The sequence below is a fragment of the Myotis myotis genome, unplaced genomic scaffold (assembly GCF_014108235.1).
Source record: "Myotis myotis isolate mMyoMyo1 unplaced genomic scaffold, mMyoMyo1.p scaffold_m19_p_3, whole genome shotgun sequence".
In the NCBI taxonomy this organism is placed as follows: Eukaryota; Metazoa; Chordata; class Mammalia; order Chiroptera; family Vespertilionidae; genus Myotis; species Myotis myotis.
In genome coordinates this window covers 191,365,651-191,391,939 of record NW_023416335.1, presented here as the reverse complement: position 1 = coordinate 191,391,939, position 26,289 = coordinate 191,365,651, and the positions used below count along the sequence as shown (strand labels likewise).

Below are 26,289 nucleotides of genomic sequence, written 5' to 3'. Positions count from 1 at the left end.
GAACGCGGCCGGAGAAGGGACCGTCCAGGCGGGGAGGGTGTACAACGGAAGGGATTCATCTCGCGGTTTCCAGCCGGGAACAAACCTCGCTCCCCCACCCGTTTCCCTTCCTCCGTGAGGACCGTTTGGGGCGGGTGGGGAAAGCGCGTCCTCGAACCGCTCTCTCTCGCGCGCGCTCCCGGTTAGGGCGCGCGCCCCCTCGCCTCTCCACATCCCCCAGAGGCCGGCGATGGCGGCCCCGTGGGGACCGGGAGCCCCGAGGGCGGGTCCCGGCGCAGGTGTGAGGCCGGCGGAGGCGGGTTCGGCCCGCCGGCCTGGCCTCCTGCCCCGCGGCCGCCAGCCGCGCCGCCGCGCAGCCGCGCCAGGAGGGCGGGGCCCGGGCGCGCGCGGGGGGCTCTGCGCGGCTCCGCGGTCCGGGGCGGCGCGGGGCGGCCTCGCCGGCGTCGTGCGCGCCGAGTGAGCGGGGCCGCGCGCGCGCGCACGCCGGGCGAGTGAGGGCGAGGGGAGCGGCTGGGTGTGAGTGCGTGCGTGTGTGTGTGAGTGTGAGTGTGTGAGTGTGAGTGAGTGGGGGCGGGCGGGCGGGAGCGCGTGGGCGTGGGAGTGGGGGTGAGGGCGAGCCGCCGCGACCTGCGAGGCTGCGAGAGGGCGGGCGAGTGCTCGAGGGCGCCCGGCCTGGCTGCGGGAGCCGCGGCGGCGGCGGAGAAAAGAGGCGGCTCCCGACCCCCTCCCCCTTCCCCTCGGACCTTCATCCCGCCCGGCAGCCCGCGCTTCCCCTCAGAGGCCCAGCCCCGCTCCGCCGGTCAGGATCCCGGGAGGAGCCGCCGAGCCAGGTGAGCAGCCCCGGCGCTTCCCTCCCTTGCCCTCCCGGGGATCGGGGTCGGGGTCGGGGTCGGGGCTGAGGTGGAGGCGCGCCCGCCCCGCGTCCGGCTGCCTCCGTGGGCGAGTTGGGCCGAATGGGCTCGGCGACCAGCTGGGGGCGGGAGGGTCGGCCCGGGGAGGGGACCGGGCCGTGCGCGCCCGCGGGGGGCCCGGGGTGGCTGGGGGCCGGGGTGGATCCCGAGCCTGAGGCGTGGGGAGCGGGGTGGGAGCGGGGTGGAGCCGGGGTTGGGGTGCTGGGCGGGGGTCCGTGATGCTGTGTGCGAGGCGCGACCTCTGGCGCGAAGTGTGGGTCCCCCGTGGCGAGGGGGTGTGGTAGCCCCGGGGACGCGCCGCCGCCCGGCCCCCTGCCTCCATCGGGGACTCCTGCGCCGGGACCCGAGGAGGAGGAGGATGGGGGGTTCCTCCTGCAGCCTCGTGTGCTTCGTGCCATGTTCTTCCTTTCGTGTGGATTTTAGGGAGTGTGACAGGCACTCCTCTTTCCTTCGGGAGCCCTCGTGTAGGAATGGGGTGACAAAATAGTTGCTTGGTTGTTGGGGTTTTTTTTTGGTGTTTTTGGGTGGCTTTTTTGTTGTTTTTTACTGTCATGCAATTCTTACCTCCCCCTGATCCCTTAAAAAAAAGCCCCAAACGGGATAATTTCAGATTCACTTTCCTGCGTCTGCTAGCAGATTTGTATTTATGAATAGAGACGGGGCGTTGATTCTCTTCTGTGCGTGGGGTTATGCTAACCGTGGTGAACGGAACTTGGGTGTAAACTCAGTGCTGTTAATTTTCCCATGAATTATGAGATTGTGCCCACATCTCTGTGGAGTTGGGTTAAAATGTAAATCTGTGCGGAAAGTATATGGGCATCTTAGTATGGAAGGCAGTTCTTTCTGTGTGTGTGTGGGCTTGACATTCTTCTTATATCTATGGGTGTTTTTAATAACTGTAGCCATTAAGACTTAAATGCTGTTTAAATCTCATTTTAAGTCTTTTACAACATTGGGTAAATTTTCCCTGTTTTTTTTTTTGTTGTTGTTTTTTTTAAACAATTCATGGTCAAAATAAAGACATGACAAGATACTCATTTGGAATAAAACACCGTCTGAAATTTCCCAGCTTTTAGCATGAAAACCTCTAATTTCTAAAATTAAAGTTATGGTCAAATTTTTTCCTCATGGTTGCTGTGATTTGGTTGGCGTGTCCAAGGGGAGGAGGTCTGTGTTGTTTTAAGGTCACCTTTTTGTGTATTGTTTTCTATGTAGGTTATGGCTATTAATTTCCTTCTTTCATGTCATAGAGTTTGTTGTGAGTTTGGCAACGTGGCTGTTGATGTTTTTATCATTTTCTGTCTCCCTTTCCCCCCCCCTCAGTCTTCTCTTACCCCTGCCAGGTGCTGGGGTCTGTCTGCTGGTCAGGGAGGGGGTGGGGGGGCAGTCCCATTCTGAGAACAGCCACATGCAGTTCTCCCCTCGTCCGGAGCCGCCGTTCCTTCCCACCTTGTCACATGCAGTTCTCCCCTCGGTCCGGAGCCGTTCCTTCCCACCTTGTCACATGCAGTTCTCCCCTCGGTCCGGAGCCGTTCCTTCCCACCTTTCCCCCTGCAGCGGGCCAGGAGCTGCATATCTAACCGTCAGGCTTTGGGCTCCCAGCTAAAATTCCACTTTTCTTAGTGTCCGTGGAGATAGCGTTAACAGATTTTCTCATGTTTCCTTGGAGCCCCACATGATAGCCTCTGGGGTGGTAGGGGACAGTGAACTCAAGGCTATCCTTTTTTCCCCTTTTCTCTTCTCATTCGGTTCCTTTTTCCTCTCCAGAGGGAGATTACCGGCAACATCTTAGACATTCTCTACCCTTTTCAGCTGTATTGTGAAGAAACATACTAAAGTGAACACTCCCCCCCCCCCCCTTTGGCCAATGAATACCAATGAAGCTTCAGTCAGTTTGTTGGGGCACAGGATGAGCCAACTCATTTAAAATACCTCGTAAGCCCTCCTTGGCCCAGTTTGTATCCACTTGGGATTTGCTACTGGGGTAACACTGATTGCTCAACACTTCTGTCCATCCTGTGAGCTGAGAGGCCCAACACCAGGGGGATGGATGGGGACAGAGCAGAGTGAGTTGCTCCCCACTTCGGGAAGGAGCTTTTGTCATGTTCCCTTGGGGAGCAGGCGTAGAGACCTAAACTGAGTGAAAATGGCTGGAGGAAGAACTTCTGTACCCACGAACAACAAGTGAAGAGTGAGAGAAAACCAAACCTAAAGTAAGGAGGGTGAGTTTTTGTTGCATGCTGCTTGCTGTTTTGCGGGGTACTTTACTGATGTGGACTTGTAGAGAACTTATGGCAGGTTTGTTTAAAAAGAGTATTCTCTGCAGGTGGTGCTGGAAGCCGGTCCATCCTTGCTGCCTGACACAGTTGCTGCAGGGAAGAAACATCAGCACAGCTTATGTTTCAAGGGACCTGGTGTCTATGGCATACTGTTCTTAATATGTTTGCTCCCCTTCTTAGAGCTTTGTGTTTTCACCAAGGTCACCTCTCCGAGAAAGGTTGTTTCCCCAGGTAGGGATTTTTCCCTGAAGTTAGGGAGGGAATAAAACCCCTTAACTAAGTGCCAGGCGGGCAATTAATCACTTTAACTACGAACAATCATGCTTAAGCTACGGAATCTTTACTTAGAATAATCTCCTTCAGTTACTTCCTTGTAGTTTAGTAGAACAATAGAGAGTAACCTTGGGATGGAGATAAGAAACGCCCTAACCTTTGGAATAGAATGGATAGGATTAAAATCAACTGGTATAAATTCAGATGTAACAGGACAATAAAGACAAAACCTGGCTATGATGATCAACTGAACACTGCCTCCTTGTCATTCCTTCTTCGCCGACTCTGTCCACACCTTTGGGAACCCCTGGACCTGCTGGGGTTGGACCCCAACAAGGTGGGATTAAGTTATAAGTGTATGAGACAAGGGCCTTTAGAAACTAATAGTTACATTATTTTAAAATCTGAGTGATTAGATTGTGATAGGAACAATGAAAAAAGTATTATTTTTACTTTTATTTTTATTTTTATTTTTATTTATTTATTTTTTAAATATATTTTATTGATTTTTCACAAAGAGGAAGGGAGAGAGATAGAAAGTTAGAAACATCGATGAGAGAGAAACATCGATCAGCTGCCTCCTGCACATCTCCCACTGGGGATGTGCCCGCAACCCAGGTACATGCCCTTGACCGGAATCGAACCTGGGACCTTTCAGTCCGCAGGCCGACGCTCTATCCACTGAGCCAAACCGGTTTCGGCAAAAGTATTATTTTTAAATGCTAGCTGTCCTGGCATGTACAGTTGTTTCAAGAGAAGTTGAATAGGGGAGATTAGGTATAGATGTTGGGGCAGTTGCCTTACATTACTTGGGAATTTTCCTGTTTGTCTTATTAAGGGTTAAGAAATAATAAAGTACCTCCAAAAATATCTGTACATAACGTATTTTAGATTCATGTGCCATATGCATCTGTGAACATGTTAGGTCTGCAAAAGAGAAGTAATGACTTTCTGGCTTCATAGTAACTAATGCACTAATGCCATGGTGTTATTTTCAATGTTTGTTTCCTTGTAAAATTGGCTTGGAGGACAAAAGCCACAGAGCTCCGCAGTTCTCCTTCCTTAGAGCCTGAGTCTGCATGGAACCCATCTGCTTATATCTTTTTTCTTACTCTTACTGAAATTGCCCCCCCCCCCCACACTTTAATTGTTAACAGTGCTAATTATTTCAGTTGTATAATGATGATGGAAAGTAGCATTAGGCTTGCATTTCTTTGTTTTGAGAAATGCCAGTTGGTGTACATATTTGCAAGGTATTTAATATTGAAAATACCCCTGGTTTTTGAGATCCCTTCATAATTCAATTTAGCAAACAGCTTTAAAATATCTTCTAACCTCCTGGTATATGAGGTTCTGTGTTGCCCACTGGGGATAACAGCAGAGAATAAAACAGAAATTCTGTATTTATGGAGATTACAGTCCAGTTTCATGATCCCTGTACTTTTCATCTGGCATTCAGTTCCCCCAGCAATGTCTGGAGGAGTCTACTACATTCTTACGTAAAATGTGTACCAATTTGTGAATTGAAGTGTAAACACTGACATGCCTGATTCATTTAGAAAGTGGCAACACATAACCAGGCAAACAAACAAACCTTCTCCTTACTTAAATGTCTTTAATCTATTCAGCCCCTTACATATTTCATTCTCCCTCTCCCCTATCCCCTTCTGATATTTGCTCTTGGCTTCATGTTCTTAGTAATAAGATCTCCAAAATGTAATATGAATTTGCTATATAAGATGAGACCAGTTCTCTGTTATTGACCTGCTGTTCTATGTTGGATAAGTCTTGAAAGCTACATGTTAAAACTTCATGCAGATTTGCCCAAAAAGCAATTTTGGAATTCCCTGATGCTTTGGAGTTATCAGTTATTAGCCATATCTGGAAAGCCTTCAGCTTGAATATATTCATAGCTTTCCAACTCCTTTTTCAAAGTAATGTCCAAATGTTCAAAGAAAATTTGGCCCAACATGTAACATGTCAAATGTAATGAACTTGAAGCTACACTGTGCATTGTGTCTCAGGAATGTTTTTCAAATCTTGTGCCATGTTCCAGAGATACTTTAATATAACATTCCTCTGTTAAGTGAAATCATTATAAATTTTATTTGCATTCCAGAGAAAACTATTTTTTTTTTTTAAGTTTAACATATTTTATATACCACAGACTGTTTTGGGAATTTTAGTAACTAAGGTACAGGTAATTAAGTAATACTTTTCTCACCCTTTAGTTGGAAATGTGTGAAAATCTGCTTGTTAATGTGCTTATATCATTTTTATTTTATTTTCCAATTTTCCTTTTATTATGGTAAAATACACACAAGATAAAATTTAACATCTTAACAGTTTTTAAAGTTCACAGGTTAGTGTTTAAGTACATTTGTATTGTTGTGCAACCATCACCATATCCATCTCTGGAACTCTTTTCTTTGCAAAACTGAAAAAACATTAGTTCCTTATTCCCCCAAACCCCCAGCCCCTACTTTTTGTCTCTGAATTTGACTACGTTAGATACCAGATCATAATGTCCTCAGGGTTCATCATGCTGTAGCATGTATCAGAACTTAACTTCTTTTTAAGGCATAGTAAGTATATATTGCATTTTGCTTATTTATTCATCTATTGATGGACACCTGGGTTGCTTTCACCTTTTAGCTGTTGTGAATAATGCTACTATGAACATGTGTGTACAGATACCTCTTTGAGACTCTGCTTTCAGTTCTTTTGTGTATATACCTAAAAGTGGATTTGCTGGATCATATGGTAATTCTATTTTTAATTTTTTGAGACACTGCCGTACTGTTTTCTATAGCAGCTGCACCATTTTATTGCATTCCCACGGACTTTTTGCAAGGCTTCCAGTTTCTCCATATCCTTCCCAATACTTATTTTCTGTTTTGTTTTGTTTTTTGATAGTGGCCATCCTACTATTGTGAAGTAGTTTCATCGTTTTGATTTGCATTTTCCTAATGTTCAGTGATGTTGAGCATTTTTTCTTTCTCATGATGTAACATCAGATATTTTTTAGCTTTGTGAGGGCTGGGTCTATTTCTGTTTTGTTTACCATGGTATTTTTAGATACAGTGTATTGTAAGCACTGAAATGGTTTTTTTTTTTTTAATTTAAATTCTTTATTGTTTAAAGTATTAAATATGTATCCTTTTCCCCCCATTGACCTCTCCCTGGCCACTCCCACGCCCCAGCACATGCCCACACCCCTCTACTGTCAGTGTCCATTGGTTATGCTTATATGCATGCATACAAATCCTTTGGTTGATCTCTTACCTCCCACTCTCCCCGGCCTGGGCACTCTGATATTAACTGAAGGTATTACTTAATTGAATACTTAGTTTTATATGTTTACAACTACTTTTTGACTTTGAATACTTTTTTGGGTGGGGGGGAAGAAGTATAGAAATACTTCTAGGAATGTTGTGAAAAGGAATATAAAAGTAAAATGAGCCCAGCCGGCATGACTCAGTGGTTGAACGTTGACCTATGAACCAGGAGGTCAGGTTTCGATTCCCAGTCAGGGCACATGCCGGGTTGCGGGCTCAATCCCCAGTGAAGGGCATGCAGGAGGCAGCCAACCAATGATTCTCTCTCATCATTGATGTTTCTCTCTCTCCCTCTCCCTTCCTCTCTGAAATCAATAAAAATATATTAAAAAATAAAATGATCAAATGTAAAATGATCTTATTAAGTGTAAAAAGAAAGTTCCACTTAGAAAAGTACCACTGCTTGCTGACATCCATAAGCTTTTGATGTCAAGGTAATAATTTTCTTTAGCTTTTGAGCAAGGTATGGTAGAGTATATTTGTTAAGGTAAGGTTTAGTGGCCTATAATAAAGAATCCCCAAAGATCAATGACATAAATAGGGATAGCAGTTTATTTCTCATGCAAAAGAGTAAGTAGTCAGTCAGTGCAAGGCCATGACATACACAGTTGTTAGGGATTCAAGCTCTTCTAACATGTTGTGCTTTTCCAAGGTTGACTCCTGGCCTCATGGTCCAGATGATTGTTAGGTTCGTAGCCATAACATCCGCATTCCGGGTAGCAGGATGGAGCAAGGACCAAGGAAGAGCACTCCTTAAGTAGGCTTTCTGGAAGCTTGAGTGCAGTATTTTTCTCTTTGCTCTCCTTTTTGTTTAATCATAATCATGTATACATAGGTGAAGATGTAGCTAATCTGACCACATCTACTTTCAGGAAAGCCTACGGAATACAGTCGTTAGTTACATGGCATTGTATGCAGCTTCATATCAGATATCTTATTACTAAGGAAAGTAGAAAATGGAAGCAAGTGGGAATCTCTGCCATAGAGTATATGAAATTTGAAGCATTCTGGGCTCTACCACTTTCTAGGTGTGTGAATTTAGGCACCTTAACTAACATCTCCGCTAGAATAGCTTCACTTGCCAAATGAAGACAATGAAGTGTCAAAGGGATGGTTGTGAGAATTAAATGAGAAGATACAAGTAAACTGCCTAATGCACACAGTGTGACTGGTGAGCATGAACATATACTCACTCAAAATGTCAATTTATTTTCTTATCTAAACTCCCTGTGATATCTTTAGGTATAGTGGAAAAGAGTACAAAGAGACCAGAAAACCTGACTCTGTCCTGCCTCTACTATTATGATATCATAGACAGGCCAGTTTTTTTTTTTAAATGGGACAAGATATGTCTGTATGCCTCACAGCATTTATGTGAGATTAAATGAGAAATATATGTGGAAGGTATTTTGTGAACCATAAATGGAGACTATTCAACCTTATCTGTATGCATTGTTTTGCCTTTGTCCTGCACATATTTTTTTTTTGTATGAAGAAAGGGAATTTATAGGTACTTCTATACATTATTCAAAGTGTTGCCTTCTGTACCTTCAGTGCTTTTTTTGTTTCTGTATAAACATTCAGGTATTACGATTATTTTTCTTTAATTGTCTGATAAAGAACCATCTTGAGTTTAGTTAGGAAAATTATTATCCTCCCATTTTTTTAAATTCATAATCATGTATACATGGGTGAAAGTGCTATAAGAAGGAGATAATATGAGAGAATGTGTCATATAAATTTTGGGAAATTAGATGTTTGTTCTCTTTTTGAGATAATACTCTTTTGAGTATAAGGGGGGTATCATGGGGACTGTCATATCTTTTCTGTCACTGGTAAAGTCAATTTTGATTAATATCTAGTCTCCTGTCCTACTTTCACAGCATTTCAGTCTACCTTCAAGTTAAGGTAGTAAAGAATATAACATTTTATGAACTCAGAACACATAACCAGTGATATTATTTGATAACTAGAGGCCCGGTGCATGAAATTTGTACACTGTTGAGGTGGGGTGGGGGGGAGTTCCTCAGCCTGGCCTGCGCCTTCTCTCAGTCCAGGAGCCCTTGGGGTATGTCCGACTGATGGCTTAGGCTGCTGTGGAGGCGGGAGAGGCTACTGCCACCGTCACTGCTCTAGCCAGCTGTGAGCCTGGCTTCTGGCTGAGTGGCACTCCCCCTGTGGGAGCACACTGACCACCAGGGGGCAGCTCCTGTGTTGAGTGTGTGCCCCCTGGTGGTCAGTGCGCGTCATAGCAACTGGTCATTCCACCATTTGGTCGATTTGCATATTAGCTTTTTATTAAATAGGGTAAGTGGCATCTTAGCTAAAGAATGCTATTATATACTAGTAGGAAATACCTAGTTTCAAGTGGACATTCTTTTGTGATCATTTATTGATGAACATTATTAGTGAGTAATGGGGTAACTGGACTAACACTATTTGGTAGGTATTTCTGAGACTCTTCTGAACTTTTCATCTTATTTATTTTCTGTACCTTTAATATCTTTAAAAAACCCATCCCCCCTCCCCAAACAGGGTGGTTCTCCTTTTCCCCATTCTTTTTTCTTAAAAAATTCTTTATTGTTGAAAGTATTATATATGTTTCCTTTTTCCCCCATTGACCTCTCCCTGCCCACTTCCACACCCCAGCACAGGCCCTCATCCCTCTACTGTCTGTGTCCATTGGTTATACTTTTATGCATGCATACAACTCCTTTGGTTGATCTCTTACTGCCCCCACCACCCCACCCCCACCTTCCCTCTGAGGTTTGATGGTGTGTTCGATGTTTCTGTGTCTTTGGATCTGTTTTTGTTCATCAGTTTATGTTGTTCATTATATTCCACAAATGAATGAGATTATGTAATATTTATCTTTCTCTGACTGGCTTATTTCGCTTAGCATAATCCTCTCCAGGTCCATCAATGCTGTTACAAATGGTAAGAGTTCTTTCTTTTTTACAGCAGCCTAGTATTCCATTGTGTGTAAGTACCACAGTTTTTAATCCACTCATCTGCTGATGGGCACTTAGGCTGTTTCCAAAGCTTAGCTATTTGTAAATTGTGCTGCTATGAACATAGGGGTGCATATATTCTTTCTGATTGGTGTTTCTGATTTCTTGGGATATATTCCTAGAAGTGGGATTACTGGGTCAAATGGGAGTTCCATTTATATTTTTTTGTGTTTGTGTTTTTATTTCCATTCTTTCTCATTTCTATGAGCAATTCAGATCTACTTCTGATGGTCTGTTGGAGGGAGGGGAGGGGAGGGACGGGACTCAACTCGAGCATGTACCCTGACCCGGAATTGAACCGTGACCTCCTGGTTTATAGGGTGATGTTCAACCACTGTGCCACACTGGTTGAGCAAGCGGGTAACGTTTTTTATTTGAGGCAGATTGAAAGAATTGGGGACATTAAAACTCATTGAGAGAAAAAGCCTTGATAAACAACAGCTCTTTGGTTAAAACCTGAGACATCACAAAGTTGGCATTAAAAGGTACTATTTTATTAAATAACATGACAGATAAAAACAGAGAGGGAGAGAGAGAGGTATTAATTTTAAGGAACTGGCTCGTGTGATTGTGGAACTGGCCAATTTACAATCTGTAGGGCTGTAAACAGGATGGTTGTAGTCTTGACGCAGTTTCTCTGGGAAATCTCAGTTTCTCTTTTTAGTCCTTCATCTGGTTGGATGAGACCTAACCACATTATGATTGTAATCTCCTTTACTCAAAGTCAGCTGATTGTAGATGTTAATCACATTTACAAAATACCTTGACAGCAACATGTAGACTAGTGTTTGTCCAAATAATTGCACACCATTGCCTGGTTGGAGAGAGAGATTTAATAGGTCAATGATATATTTGAGTTTCAGTGGTAATAGTTGAAACCTGGCTGAGGATGACATTTCTAGAGAAAGGAGAGAAGAGTTTAAGAAGCCCAGAGAGGGTTGCAAAAGTAGAGCTGAGAGGAAAAAAGGGTCACAGAAAAAGAGACTATGAAGAAGTGTCTACAACTCAAGATACACATACTAGTATTTGTTATTTTTCTCTATAACCTGATCCAATTTCAAATCCAAGACAGAATGATGTCATTGAAAGCACATCTGTAGTAATTGCCAAATGGAGTGAATTTTAGTTTGTATATTAGAATTCATTATTTTCTTCTCTAATTTTACTCTTAAGTCTTTTGATTCTGGATTCATATACTATGTCTTATCTAGAATAAAGAATTTTCCTAATAATTGTAAGAGATGCCTTAATGTGTTCAAATGATAGATTGTGATTTTGCTTTTTTCCTCCCAGAATAATTACCGTTGGGAAGGGACCTCACAAGAAAAATGAATCAACCACTTTATTTATGATTCCCTGTTATTTAGCTTTGTCTAGACCTGTGGTTGGCATACCGCGGCTCGCGAGCCACTTGCGGCTCTTTGGCCCCTTGAGTGTGGCTCTTCCACAAAATACCACCTGCGGGCGCGCACGTACAGTGTGATTGAAACTTCGTGGCCCATGCGCAGAAATCGATATTTTGTGGGAGAGCCGGTATTTTGTGGAAGAGCCACACTCAAGGGGCCAAAGAGCCGCATGTGGCTTGCAAGCCGCGGTTTGCCGAGCTGCAGTTTGCCGACCACTGGTCTAGACTGTTTGAAGATGACAGTGATTTGTTAAAAATGGTGTGCCCATCAGAAGGTTACATGGGAATACTGGCTCTAATATAAAAGTAAATTCTCTTTGAATTTCTTTTTATTTCAAAACTCTTTTAGCAGTTTATTAGTAGCATTTATTTGATATTGATATATACATTGTTTTTCTTGATACTCTGAGAGAAATAAAGAAATAGAGTATGGAAACTATTTCATCCGAGTTTATATTCTAAGAGGAGAGATTATATTCTTGTGTATATATGAACATTTGCAAATGTTGGAGAGTAAACTCTTACAGATATCTTATTGGGTCACTAAACTTACTCCTTTAAATGTCAGAGGGGGAAAAAAAAACCCCACTTTATTTTATAGACTCTTTTCTGTGTTTAAAAATAGTGGATATAATTTGAACTTTTTTAAAAAAAAGACTTGGGACTATAATTTTTTGTGTGTATAGATTTGGGCTTCTGGATTGTTCACTGTTATGCTTTTGACTTATTCTTTTTTTTTTTTTTTTGCATATAAGCAGCAGTAATTAATTTCATACAGTTCTCAAATCTGGAAGTCCAAGATCATGGTGCCAGCCTGGTCAGATTTTGGCCAGAATCCTCTTCCAGGTTGCAGACTGTCAGTTTCTCATTGTATCTTCACATGGTAGAATCTGCTTTTCACTTCTTACAAGCTTTTTTGTGTTTTCTTTTTCCTTGATGTTAGTGGATGGGAAAAATAGAAAAGTAGATGTTTTAAAATAATGGTTAGGGCAGTGGTTCTCAACCTTCTGGCCCTTTAAAACAGTTCCTCATGTTGTGACCCCCAACCATAAAATTATTTTTGTTGCTACTTCATAACTGTAATGTTGCTACTGTTATGAACGTAATGTAAATATCTGATATGCAGGATGGTCTTAGGCGACCCCTGTGAAAGGGTCGTTCGACCCCCAAAGAGGTCGTGACCCACAGGTTGAGAACCGCTGGGTTAGGGGGAGAAGGCCATCAGAGGAGGTGCCACCTATTGGTCTCTTTCTGGGCCACAGGAAGGCATTGTTGCCAGGCCATGGGAGTGGGGGTGAGGATGATGAGCCTCTGCCGTTGGGGCTGGAGAGTCTTAACCTGAGAATATTTTGGGTCTGGTTAGGTGTGAATCACAGTGGAATAGTCTTAAAAAGGCAAGCAGCCTCCTCAGCAGCAGCCCTGAGCGCCAAGGATGGCCAGCCTCTCATCCTCTGGAAACAGGAGTGGGCCATTGGGTGGAGGAGAGGTTGTTCCCTTTCATTTCCTGCCAATAAACTGATTTCAGGGGATCACTAAAATTATAGTGGATTAAAAAATCTGGACAGGTGTCACTTAAAGATACCAGTACCAATGAAACAATAATTAGCAAGCTGAAGGTTGTTAAGTAGTAGTTGTGTCCTTTACAGACTGAGGATGTCATCTACTTGGTGTACAGAAATAGAGAGTTGGAACACACTATTGCATACCTCTATGAATCTTTACATGAAAATTAAGGTATAACGCAAGAATCTTTTGAAGCTGATAAAGAAAATGTATTCCACATGATGACCAAAGATACCTCAGTTCCCAGTTCCTGCCATTTTCGCCTACCATTTAGGCAGGCTTTGAGAAACCACAGCCGTTGACACTGATGTCAGACCTCTTCAATGCAGCCTCTACTTCTTTCACAGTTTCCTTCTGTAGGGAGAGAGAGCATTCTTTCAGTTCCAGATTCTGGGGTGCAGGCATCCCTTCTGAAAGGATGTATTCCTGTTGTAGCAAGCGAATTGATAACTTCAGCTTTGCTTCACTTCTCGAAGATAGGGAGGGAACATCATTTTCTTTGTTTGAACCCTAGGATCAAGAGCCCATTAAAAAGAAAATGAAAGCCTAGCTGGTTTGACTCAGTGGAGAGAGCATTGGACTGTGGACTGGAAGGTTCTGGGTTCGATTCCGGGCAAGGGCACTGTTGTAACATACCCCGCGAAACACAGAAGGACGCCTCAAGAAGTCGAATTAAAGAGTCACATTTATTGCAATCCGGGACTATGAGGGGTCATTTCCCAAATCTCATAGTAACAAGATGGTTGCAGCTCCAGGGTTATATAGGCAAAAAATCACAAAGGTATTGATTACATCCCAGGGTTTGGAATGAGGAACCTGGCTCGCAAAAAAAGCAGTTTACAGAAGCAGAATTAAGCATGTTAATTATAGATTTGGGTCTCAGAGTCACTGAATTGACAGAAATACATTATCTAGAGCCCTTGGGTAACCTGGGTTAAACTTAGGCATGTTATCTAAATTACTGTTTTGGGTCTAGAGCCCTCTGACCTTGGGATAATTGTGCTGTCCTTCCCAGGTGAAGGAAAAATGTGCTTTCTAAGACCAGTATGACCACAACCCATGGGATATTCACATTACAATCAATAAGGCATTTAATCGAATGGGATGATTTATATAATTCAGAAAATCAAAATAATTTGTCCATTGTTAAACAAAGCAAATAGGTACATAAGCCAAACAGCAGGGTTAAAGTTAAACTATAATTTCTACCTGAGATGGTTGCTACCATACTTCACACATGCTTGGATTGTGGGCTTGACCCCCCAGTAGGGGGCATGCAGGAGGCAGCTGAACAATGATGTTTCTGTCTCATCATTGATGTTTCTCTATCTCTCCCCCTCTCCCTTCCTCTCTGAAATCAATAAAAATATATTTTAAAAAAAAGAAAATGAAAGGAGATAGAGAGCCTAATCTGAACCTGCAGTTGTTTGTTGCATACCAGTATAGAAACACCCAAACCTTATGTGGCCATGAAGTCAGACAAGACGGGATGCTCATGTGCATCATCTGTCGGGATTGCTGCACAGCGGTGTGAGGTTGCAGTCTTGGAGTGCTTTTATTGTGTGACTAGAATCACTGAAAATACCATGGGTGTTACTGTTGCAGCTGGGCATTTTCTGAGAGCTGACATAGAAGTATCGGCAGAATGTTCCTGCTTTCCAGTTGCCCGTGGCTGTAACATCTCATCCTGATTTCTCTTGGGGCCATAACGGCTGTGCAGTTTATACAGTGAAATTCAACCATTGGTGAACAGATGATGTTCAAGAACTAAATGTCAGGGGAAGCACAGACATAGCTTTGGAGTTTTGGAAGTCAAGGACAGGGTGTTTCAAAAACTACCCAATATAAACTTTTAAAGGGCATTCTTAATAGTTTATCTCTCAAGGGCAACTGGGATCTCTATATTGGGTACTCTTGTGTGACTTTTGTGGATCTTTTTCTCCTGAGTGAGACCCTTCCTAGTGGCCTGGAAGACTCTGTAAGGCCACATCCTGTCTTCCCAGTGTGTAAGTTGATTTATTACCATATCTTACCTAGGACGCTAGTGGGTATGTTCTTGATCACAGCTATGGAAAAAGGGTACAGAGAGCCAAGAGGCTTGGCATGAGGCATTCTCTTTGCTGGTTACTTGGGTCTTGGCCTGATGTGTCACCACAGCTGTGTATCTCCCACATTATGTTATTTCTTCCCTGCTTTCCAGTGACTGATGCCTTTGAGGCCATAGGTCATGGGGCAGGCATGGCAGGTCAAGGTGTGTGTGTGTGTGTGTGTGTGTGTGTGTGTGTGTGTCTGTCTGTCTGTCTGTCTCTGTCTTTCCCACCATGTTCTGGTCTTAATCATGTGCGCATCTGTGGAGTAGGCCCTTCTGGCTGAGACCCTGGAGAGGGTGTGAATGGTGCGTGAGGAACCAGTTTCAGCTGCGGGGATGCTGGAGGCCATCCATTTGTATGGCCATTGTTGCGTCTAATCCTTGCCCTTGTTCTTTCCTTCTGTGTTAGGTTTGCCTATTATCTGGAATAGTACTGGAAAAGAAAGTTTTCTTTTGTTATGTTTGTTAGTAAAGCTTACAAGTTTTCATTTCTCAGAAAATGATTTTCAACTGCTGTCTTGCTCATGATATAAACTCTGAGAAGCAAAACTCTACTTGCAGAAGTCCTTTTTTTGTGTTCTAGTAAACAAGCTGTGTTTACTTTTAAGAATTCTATTTAAAGAAAGAATAAAAACACTGAGTAAAAGCATGCTTCCTGATTGAAATAAACAAATTTTAGTGAATGGACTTTGGCATTTATTTTGTTTTTTAAAGTTTTTTTTCTACATTCTCAAATTAGTTGATTAAAGTTGCTGTGTAAAATTACTTCGGTGTTGATGCTCATCCAGTAATGTTGGTGCTACTATCCCATTTTTTAAAATGTCTATAAAAATGTTTATAATAAAATATACATATAACCAAATAAGGAAAGAAAATTCAATAAACTACAGATACATGAATATATATGACCGGAACTTACAGTGATGGGAGAGCTATGGGAATATATTATTGATAATTGCAGTCTCTATTTTGTATCAAGAAGGGACTTGCATTTCGGGGTGGGGGGGATAAATCAGTAGGTGATCAGATTAGAGTATATCCTGGACCCATGGTTGGCAAACTGCGGCTCGCGAGCCACATGCAGCTCTTTGGCCCCTTGAGTCTGGCTCTTCCTAAGCCTTAGGAGTACCCTAATTAAGTTAATAATGTACCTACCTATATAGTTTAAGTTTAAAAAATTTGGCTCTCAAAAGAAATTTCAATTGTACTGTTGATATTTGGCTCTGTTGACTAATGAATTTGCTGACCACTGTCCTAAACAATATATAATACTAGAGGCCTGGTGCACGAAATTCGTGCGGGGGGCGGGGTGGGCGGGGCGGGGGCAGTCCCTCAGCCCGGCCTGCAGTGATGCCAGACACCCCTCCTTCCACGTGCCTGTCCGCCCCCCCCAGCCCCTGCCACTATGGGCGCCGCCATCTTTGTCATGAAGTGATGGTTAATTTGCATATTACTCTTTTATTAGGATAGGGGATGGCATTGAAAGTTTCTGATAAGTGACCTGTTGTAATTATGTAACTACAGTGCTAGCTTCCCCAGTGGGAAATGGAGAAATCTTATTTCAGGGGAGGTTATCAGTTTCCATATTTCTAGTGGTACAAATATTTTTAATTTGAATGAAAGGGGAAAAGTCATATTACCCTATTAACCTGCTTGTGTAGTTAGTATGAATCACAGCATTTATTGGGTGAAAGCCAGAAATTAAGTAGACTTCTTGATTTGTATGTTTATTTTCTCCTCCATCTAGAAAGAGTTTACATCCAGGAAGAAATAATCCAGGAAAAGGAAGAATAAGCAGGTCAAGATGTGTAGCTCCGTGGCTGCCAAGTTGTGGTTTTTGACAGATCGTCGAATCAGGGAAGACTATCCACAAAAAGAGATCTTACGAGCATTAAAGGCCAAATGTTGTGAGGAGGAACTGGACTTTAGGGCCGTGGTGATGGATGAGGTAGTGCTGACAATCGAGCAAGGAAACCTGGGTAAGTCTTTAAGTAATTTTGTAGATTTTTACTTGGAATATGGTGACACTGCATGTTTCAGGAATAATTACGACAGAGGCATATTTAAGAGCCTTCGCATACTAAGTATTACCTAATCTTAAACTCTAGCATATGTTCTGTAAGAAATGGAAACACCAGTATTTATTAAATCCCTTATTGTATTATTTAGGAAAATAGTTGGGAGGAAAATTAAAGATAACCTACTAGTTTCCTTCTCATATTCCAAATCCTTGATTTGATTCTTGGAATCCTCTACTCTACTGTTGAATCCCTGTAAATTATTCTTTATTTCAGTTAGTGTATGCTTAATTTCTGACTGGTCTTTTTTTGTCTTTGACATTTTCATCCTTGAAAGTCTCACCAAGTCCCTTGAAGCTCTTATTAAGTCCCTTGAAGCTCTCATTAAGATCCTTGAGTAACCTTATAACCATTGTTTTGAACTCTGTATCCAGTAGTTTGCTTTTTTCCATTTCTTTCATTTGTAACATGTTTTTTTGTCTTTGCATTTTGACTGCTTCCCTGTGTTTGTTTCTATGTATTAGGCAGAGCTGTTACTAGTATGTTGCCTGGAATTGGTAGAGTGGCCTTGTGTAATTAATAGATGTCCTTTAGAGCCTAGTGGCTAAGCCTCCCCAGTCACCTGAGTTGGGCACTCTAGGTGCGCCTCTGTGTGGGCTGTGTGCTGCAAAGTTTTGTTGTAGTTGAGCCTTGATTGGTGTCACTGGGAGGAATTTGCATCACTGGGAGGAATTGGCCTCCAGGCCAATTGGCTGTGAGGACCAGCTGCATCTACAGTGGAGGAGACACCCCTATGGAGCAGGACTTGCTCAGCATCTACCTCTTGAGTGTGTCACTTGTGGATGCATAGAGTTGTAATCTGGTATGGTCTGAAGCTGTCCACCAGATGCCCTGGCTTGGGCCTCCAGGGAGGTGAAAAATCAGCCACTGCCTGGGGCCACTGGATATGAGCTACAGAGAGATCTACAGATGGCTGCTATTTGTATTGGGCTAGGAAGTGCCCAGGTGAGGCCCAGCTGTGAGGCAAGGCAGGCTGGTGCTAGTGCAGGGTCTTGGGCCTTTTATTGATGGTTTGGGTCATGCTGGCTCCAGCTGCTGCTTGTTTTAAGAGATTTTTTAGCAAAGTTTGAAGCCTGAGCCAGGACAGGCCACTCATAAAGAAAAGCAGCTGCAAACAGCTTTGGTGGGCTGCAAATTGGATGGGGTGAGTTCTCAGGGAATCACCAGGGCAGAGTGAACAATGTGGGGCACACTGATGGAAACTCAGATGTGCCCACCAGTCAGCTCTGCGATGGGAGAGGTCCAGCACAAGAATGATAACTCCTGTGAGTATCCTTGTCTGGGAGAAAGCTGCCCCCAAGTTCCTGCCCCAATGCCAGACAGTCAAGTTCTTCCCTGTATGTCCCTGGATTCCCCCAAAGCCACTGCCTGGCACTGGACTGCAAAGGAATGGAGACTGTAAGTTTCGTCCACGGGCCTTTTAAGAGGAACACCTGGTACTCCAGCAGTCTCACTCAGCCACAATTCCTACTGGTTTTTATAGCTAGAAGTTATGGGGACTTCTCTTCCCAGTCTGGAACTCTGGTCTGGGGGGGTCTGGTGTAGGGATAGGACCCCCTGCTTCTCACGGGAGGCCTTGGACATATCCCTCCTGATTAAAGAAATGTGGGTATTGGACCAGCCCGTTTGGCACGCCTCTGCCCCTCCTACCTGTCTCAATATGCTTTCTTCTTTACTGTTGTTGTTCTAGGACTTCCATTCAGCCAGATTTCAGGTGGTTCTGATGATGGTTGTTCTGTATTTTAGTTGTAATTTTGATGTGGTTGTGGGAGGCAACCAGTGCTTACCTATGCCACCACCTTGGTTCTCTTTTTCAGTCTCTTTTAATAATACTTTGTAGTTTTTAGTCTATAGGTCTTTCATATCCTTTGATAATTTTATTCCCAGGTATTTTATATTTTTGATTATTTTTTTTTTTTTTCATTTCTTTTTCTAAATTTTTGTTGTTAGTATACAGGAAGACTGGATTTTTGTATATTGATTTTTTTACCTTTCAAATGCTTTTTCTGTATTGTTGATAAGATCATATGACTTTTATCCTTCCTTTTGGTAATGTGATATATTACATTGATTGAACTATCCTCGTACCCCTGGAATGACCCCCTTCCCCTTGGTTGTGATGTATTATTTTTTTGATGAATTGTATTCGATTTGTTAGTATTTTGTTTATGGAACAGTCTCTCCTCCACAGGATAGTACCTTGTTGCCTTATTTACCAATCTATTACCAACTTATAGACAAGCATTTGACACGTGGTCATTGCTTAGTATTAATTGAATGAATGAGTGTCCATAAGTAAGGGATGGGTCATCTGGCATATTTATAAAATATAATTCCATTCAGTCCCCTTAAAAAAAGAAGCAGATAAAACTATATATGCACTGACATAGAGAGATGTGTATAATTTTAAGTAATGAGAGAAAGTGACACAAAGTAATACAAAACACTTCATTTTTCTAAAAATTATGTATATATTAGTCTGTGTTAAGATTAACAGTTGGGAAAATAAAATACATACTGTTACCACTAAGTACCTATAATGTTGGATGGGAAATGAATATTTTATATACTATTTTTGTATTTGAACGTTATAAATAAGTAATGTACTGTTTTGTTTTTTTAAATTTATCTTTATTGTTGAAAGTATTACATGTCCCCCTTTTCCCCTCAGTGACCGCCCCTCCCTGTTTTTTTAAATGTTATTATATTATTAGTATTTTGTTTTTATTGATTATTAGAGAGAGAGGAAAGGATAGAGAGATAGAAACATCAGTTGGCTGCCTCTTGCATGCCCCCTACTGGGGATTGAGCCCACAACCTGGATATGTGCCCTGACCAGGAATTGAACCAGTGACCTCTTGGTTCATAGGTTGATGCTCAACCACTGAGCATATGGACCGGGCTGTTTATGTTTTGCTTTTTTTTAAAATAAAAATAGGTTTTAAGGAGAAACTTAAATATTTTGTTTTATTATTTGGGACCTCATTTGTTTTATTATGTGGTATTGGATAAAATTCAAGATTCTTCTCTTTAAAATTTTTTTTCTCAATATAAAAGCAGTAGTGTTCCAGTGCATGGATTCGTGCACATTAAAAGGAAATTAATTAGAAGAAATATTTTAATATTGCTATTCACGTCTTGCTAATGAAAAGAAAGCTAATGAAAGCAGCTGCAAACAGCTTTGGTGGGGCTGCAAATTGGATGGGGTGAGTTCTCAGGGAATCACCAGGGCAGAGTGAACAATGTGGGGCACACTGATGGAAACTCAGATGTGCCCGCCAGTCAGCTCTGCGATGGGAGAAAATAGGATTCTACCGAGTCTCCTATCTACCTACTCCAGGACTTCTGTGAGGATCCAATGAAATTAGGTGCGGAAAACACTTCACAAACATTTGGTTAAACTGTGAAATGTTTGCACCTAGCTATAAAGCAAGTCAGGTTCCTGGGCTGAAGAAACTCCAAGGAGGCTAGTCATTAGGGAGAGGAAGCCAGGCGTTGCTCTGTGACGTCATTACCCGGCGCCCACAGTGATTGTTTCAGGCTGGGCCGAGCTCTGGGCCGAGTTTGCACCATGGGGCCTTGGCAGCGTTGGCTGCGATTTGGTGGGCTGTTGCTCCGGGGTGGTGGTGGGGCCTGTGTCCCACTTGGGGGAAGCCGAGTGTTGGTTTGTCGGCAACAGGTCCGTGGTGCCGTTTATTTTTAAATGGCCAGTGCGTGTCATGGCAGCTCCTGCATTGAGCGTCTGCCCCCAGGTGGTCAGTGCGTGTCATAGCTACTGGTCAGACGGACACTTAAGACTTTTATATATATAGATATGTCATCACTTAAAAAAGAACATAAAGAATACTATACAGAGAATTACGTGGAGCAAAATGTTCAAGTTCCCTATTCCACCTTCCTCTTCCTGCCTTGCCATCCACTCACACGCAGAGATAGCCATTTGTATCATTAATCCTTTCATACATTTCCTATGCATATGCAAACACAGATAAAACTTATTCTCAGATTTGCTTTTTTAAAAAAAAGTTCAGCATCTGGAAATTTTCTATTTTTGAACATGATTATAACATTGTTTTTAATGGCTATGTTGTATTTGTTTGTATTTATTTATTTATTTATTTATTTGTTAATCCTCATCCAAGGATATTTTTCCATTGATTTTTAGAGAGTGAAAGGGAGCAGGAGAGACAGAGAGAGAAATATCAGTGTAAGAGACACATCGATTGGTTGCCTCACACACACACACCAACCAGGGCTGGGAATTGAGCCAGCAACTGAGGTACGTGCCTTTGACTGGAATCGAACTTGTGACCCTTCAGTCCTGGCTTGGGCATATTTCTTTGTATTGACACCTGCAATTATTTATTTAACCAGTGGAGTTTTTCTCATTAAATTTTCTTTTTCTTAGAAAGAAATATAATTGAAGGTGGGATGTCTCTTTGTCCCAATGAAATATTAACAACGTAGTACATTTAGTTTTGTGACTCGAGCTGTTCCTGTATTTTATTGTATATTTCATTTTCACGGTTTTGATCTGTTCCTGTATATTTCAGGTTTGCGGATCAATGGAGAACTAATTACTGCCTATCCCCAGGTGGTGGTAGTGAGAGTACCAACCCCTTGGGTGCAAAGTGATAGTGACATCACTGTTTTACGCCATTTAGAGAAGATGGGTTGCCGGTTGATGAACCGACCTCAGGCCATCCTGAACTGTGTTAATAAGTTCTGGACCTTTCAAGAGTTGGCCGGCCATGGTGTTCCTCTGCCCGATACTTTCTCTTATGGTGAGTTCACTAATAAGAATTTATAGCCTTAAGTTTTAGAGAACTGATAGTTTTGAAAGCCATATTAAACTAACAGGGTTATGTGATATAGGAAATATGTAAACATGAAAGAACTTATAGAAGTTTTTACAAGTTAGTTTCATGATGTGGGTAGAACAAATTCAGAAAACTTTGCTTGGAAAGGGCCAGATAGTCAATATGTGACCCTCAGTAATGCTGTTGTAGTGTGAAAGTTGCTATAGGAAATGCCTAAACAAACGAGTGTAGCTGTGTTCTAATAAAACTTGATTATAAAAAAAGGCAGTGGGTCATATCTGTCCCATAGGCTCTAGTTTGCCAGCCTTTGTGATAAAAGGTAATAGACTTTGATGACATCTCTGTTTAATTTCTGTTTATCTTAATTACCATTTGCATGGTAATTCTTCATAAATATTTTCTTTTTTCTGAAGAAAATGACACTACACCAGGCATGCTTTAAACTAATGCTTCTAAAACTACCCGTGGTAAAGGATCTTTTTTGTTCTTTTAAAGACCAGTTTGCTGTGTATCAATACCCTTACAAAGTACAATAAAAACCTCACAGCAATGCCAGATTTCTGTAAAAGCTTCTAGTGCTTACTCTTTCTGTATTTATCTGGTAAATACCTATCAATAGCAAAGAAGTCAGAAGGTGGGCACAGGTTACTAGACTGCACTGTGAATAGCACTGCTGTAAACAATATTGTTAATATATTTTCTTTCTCTCCTGTTCTTCTAGTTTGGAAAGGGTAAATCAGTATAGTTTTTCATTAAGATTATTTCTCCAAATAAATGTCCAGTAGAATGGTAGGAGAGTTAACGAGGCTCTAAAAAGAAAGCCCTGTCCTCTTCTTATTTTTAATATTTTAAAGGAGGAAACTCTTCAAGTCTATATGATATGTGATACAGTTGCTGTTTTTAGCAGTTGCACGAGAAGAGTCAAAATGAATAGTTTGAGAATTCTGTCTTCCTGATGTTTATATCATGGCTCTATAATTCTGATTTTAAGAGAGTGGAAAGAAGGAAAGGGTTAACCAACTGAAATATTACCGATGCTCTGATGTTGAAGGCTTCATATTTGGGCGTGGATCATCTTTCTCTAAGCTGCTAATTTATGATATTGCAGTTAATAAACTTTTTCCTGTTTTAGTTTTTCTATATCATCATGTTATTTTTTTACAACTTCAATCCATTTTTTGTGCTTTAATTTTGCTGCTGTATCATTTGTTCCTTGGCAATATGAACAGTAAGAAGCACGACTTAGCACATTGGTACTGAGTAGTGTAGAAAGAACTCTGATTAATTAATAAGAGGTAAGAAAAATTAATTTGTGTGTTTGAGACAGAAAGTGTGTGTACATATGCATACAGCATCTTCAACCTTGGATAAGTCTTCTCAACTAACTCATTCTTCTGTTTCTTAATCCAAACAGGGAACTGCATATACTAAAGTAGGTCTTGAGGTTTCAGTTATTTGTATGGTGGAAAAATAAGGGATACAAATATGAAAAGCCCTAACCGGCTTGGCTCAGTGGATAGAGCGTCAGCCTGTGGACTGAAGGGTCCCAGGTTTGATTCTGGTCAAGGGCATGTACCTTGGTTGCAGTCACATCCCCAGTAGGGGGTGTGCAGGAGGCAGCTGATTGATATTTCTCTCTCATTGATGTTTCTAACTGTATCCCTGTCCCTTCCTCTCTGTGAAAAATGGTATAGAATTAGGAAACATTGTTTTAGCTAAAGTATACTTAATTTCTTTAGGTTGGATATTAGAATATTTATAGTTTAAGATAGCTCTTACCCATTTTAAAACGTGTGGTTGTTTTAAACGATATTTAACTGTATTTTCAACTTTTATTACTTTCTCCAAGAAAAATAAAATTTAGTCATGAGGTTCTTAACTTCTACCGTCCTTGTGTTGACATTAGTCTAGATAAAATTTGTCACACTCTACCTCTATTGATGTTGTTTTTAAAATTTTTTGTACTCAAATCAGGTGGTCATGAAAATTTTTCTAAGATGATTGATGAAGCAGAAGTACTGGAGTTCCCAATGGTAGTGAAGAATACACGAGGTCATAGAGGTGTGTATGAGTTGTTGCTATGGTAACGTAATTTTGACATTTACTTTTGATAATAAGGGTGATTGATTATACAGAATAGATTTTTTTTCTTAATTATATCTAAGCAATCATTTTCTTTGTCTTTGCTCATGGTTATTGACTAGGTAGTAGCTTTTGAAGCAGGGCTTCTGAAGAAAAATTAGAGGGAAATTATTAGGTGCATGATACCTCAAACTTATAGAGGGCTACTGTGAGTTGTTCAGCTTGGCTTGAAGCTATTTCTATTCATTTACTGATTATCCTAGAGGATTTAAGACACATACTTAATTAGATTGAGTCCCAAGTTGATACCTTTGTCTTATTCAAGAGTTCAGGGACTTTCACCGACTCCAATCATTCTCCTTCCCAGTTTATGTAGTTTGAAGACTTAAATGTATAAGGCAAAAATATACAGCTTTAGAAGACAGTGCATAAAAATATCTTAATGGCTTTAGGTTAAGAAAAGATTTCTTAAGGCATAAAATGATTCATAAAATCCAAGTACTTCACAAGGGTGAGTGCCTTGACAGGGATAGCTGGATAGGGGTCAGCTGGGACTCTTGACTGCAATATTCAATGTGGCAGCCAAGAAATCTGTGGCTCTTACAGTGGATGCTCCAAAGAAGCGGCATGAGCTTTTATGACCTGGCCTCAAAAGTCATATAGAATTGCTTCTGCTATATTCTGTTGGTTGAAGCAATCACAAGCCCTTCTAGATTCAGAGGGATGGAACATAGATTCCCCCTCTTCTTTTTTTTTTTTTTTAATTGTTTTATTGCTTAAAGTATTACAAAGAGTATTACATATGTCTCCTTTTTTTTTTTTTTTTAACCTCCCTTGACAATCCCCTGGCCTCCCCTACCCCTATGTTTTCAAAAATTTGCAAATCAATGGAATGGACTAGAGAATTCAGAAACCAGAGTTAGGTATGTAGTGACATACTGCTGTTTTAATATACAAAGTGAGCAAAGTAGGTTTGAGTTCATGAAACACAGTTAATAAAGATATTGTAATAATCATAACCTGCATATCTTTTCCATACGAACAACAATTAGCCTACTTTTGCACACACCTGTATACAAATGAAGTATATTAATATATTGTACAAATTAATGACATGTTTTAACTTAGAGGGAAATGTTTTGCTAATAAGTGAGTGGCATTATTGGCTAATCTGGAGGAATACAAATTTTATATCTCTACCTCACAACATATACTGAAATAAATTCTAGATTACTGTAAGAGTTTGGATGGAGATTGAGAGACTCATGGACGGTGATTATTAACTTTTTTATGTACAATTACTGCATTGTCTTACTAATTGTAACTCTATTACTTTGGTTAAAAAGTAATTGGTTCTAAAAGAACAGACTGGGACACAAGAAGATGGAGGCAGTGGATATCAACCTACCCACAGATTGACGACTTACACATATTTTTTATTCTTTTTCAATCACAGGCAAAGCTGTTTTCTTGGCTCGAGATAAGCACCATTTGGCTGATCTAAGCCATCTTATTCGCCATGAAGCTCCATACCTGTTCCAGAAGTATGTTAAAGAGTCTCATGGACGGGATGTACGTGTCATTGTTGTGGGAGGCCGTGTGGTTGGCACCATGTTACGCTGTTCAACAGATGGGAGGATGCAAAGCAACTGCTCACTAGGTAAAAATGATGACGGTGTCTTTCTAGTATATAAAGTAATATTACAGCATGTCCAGTGAGTATTTGTACATAACTACAGATTTTTACTTAATAAGTTGAAAAACACATTATCTTTAACATCTAAATATGATTAATAGACTATGACTATACTACATATACCTTTGAGGTTGTTCTTTTTTTTCAGTAATGAAATTGGATTTCTCTGAATCATGAATTTATTTTCACTCAGGCTCAATTTGTAACTCAATGCATACATGTATGAAATGTGTGATTAGATTTAAAGATACCCTCTTTGTTGATATACTTACTTTGTTTATAACTGGAATTCATTTAAGATAGATGTGTCCTAACTCCATTGTTCCAAATTGCCGGGAGCCGGTCCATCCTTGCTGTTTCAAGGGACCTGGCATATATGGCATATTGTTCTTAATATGTTTGCTCACCTTCTTGGCACTATGTGTTTTAACCAAGGTCTCCTCTCTGAGAAAGGTTGTTTCCCCAGGTAGGGATTTTCCCCTGAAGTTAGGGAGGGAATAAAACCTCTTAACTAAGTGCCAGGCGGGTAATTAATCACTTTAACTACGAACAATCGTGCTTAAGCTACATAATCTTTACTCCCTGGAATGAAGATAAGAAACGCCCTAACCTTTGTAATAGAGATTGATAGGATTGAGTCAACTGGTATAAATACAGATGTAATAAGACAGCAAGACACAGAACTTAGAATACGGAACCAAGAGAGACGGGACCTAGGCACAGAACCTACACAGAACGTTCTCT

General features: G+C 41.3%; 1 protein-coding gene across 8 annotated transcripts in view; it reads left to right on the top strand.

The window, feature by feature from the left end:
• Positions 1-583: 583 nt before the first annotated feature.
• RIMKLB (ribosomal modification protein rimK like family member B) overlaps positions 584-26,289 on the top strand; it is a 38,298-nt gene continuing 12,592 nt past the window's right edge. For 4 of the 8 annotated variants that reach the window (XR_004966024.1, XR_004966022.1, XR_004966023.1 and 1 more), the window contains exons 1-5: positions 587-830; positions 16,617-16,848; positions 21,501-21,731; positions 23,742-23,828; positions 25,306-25,509. Coding sequence is in view for 4 of the 8 variants with exons in the window: in XM_036298781.1 (XP_036154674.1) it covers positions 16,674-16,848; positions 21,501-21,731; positions 23,742-23,828; positions 25,306-25,509 (697 nt within the window). In the remaining 4 variants the exon portion in view is untranslated. Of the gene's footprint in view, positions 831-16,616; positions 16,849-21,500; positions 21,732-23,741; positions 23,829-25,305; positions 25,510-26,289 lie in introns of all 8 variants that reach the window. The other 4 variants (XM_036298781.1, XM_036298782.1, XM_036298780.1 and 1 more) reach the window with 2 other exon arrangements.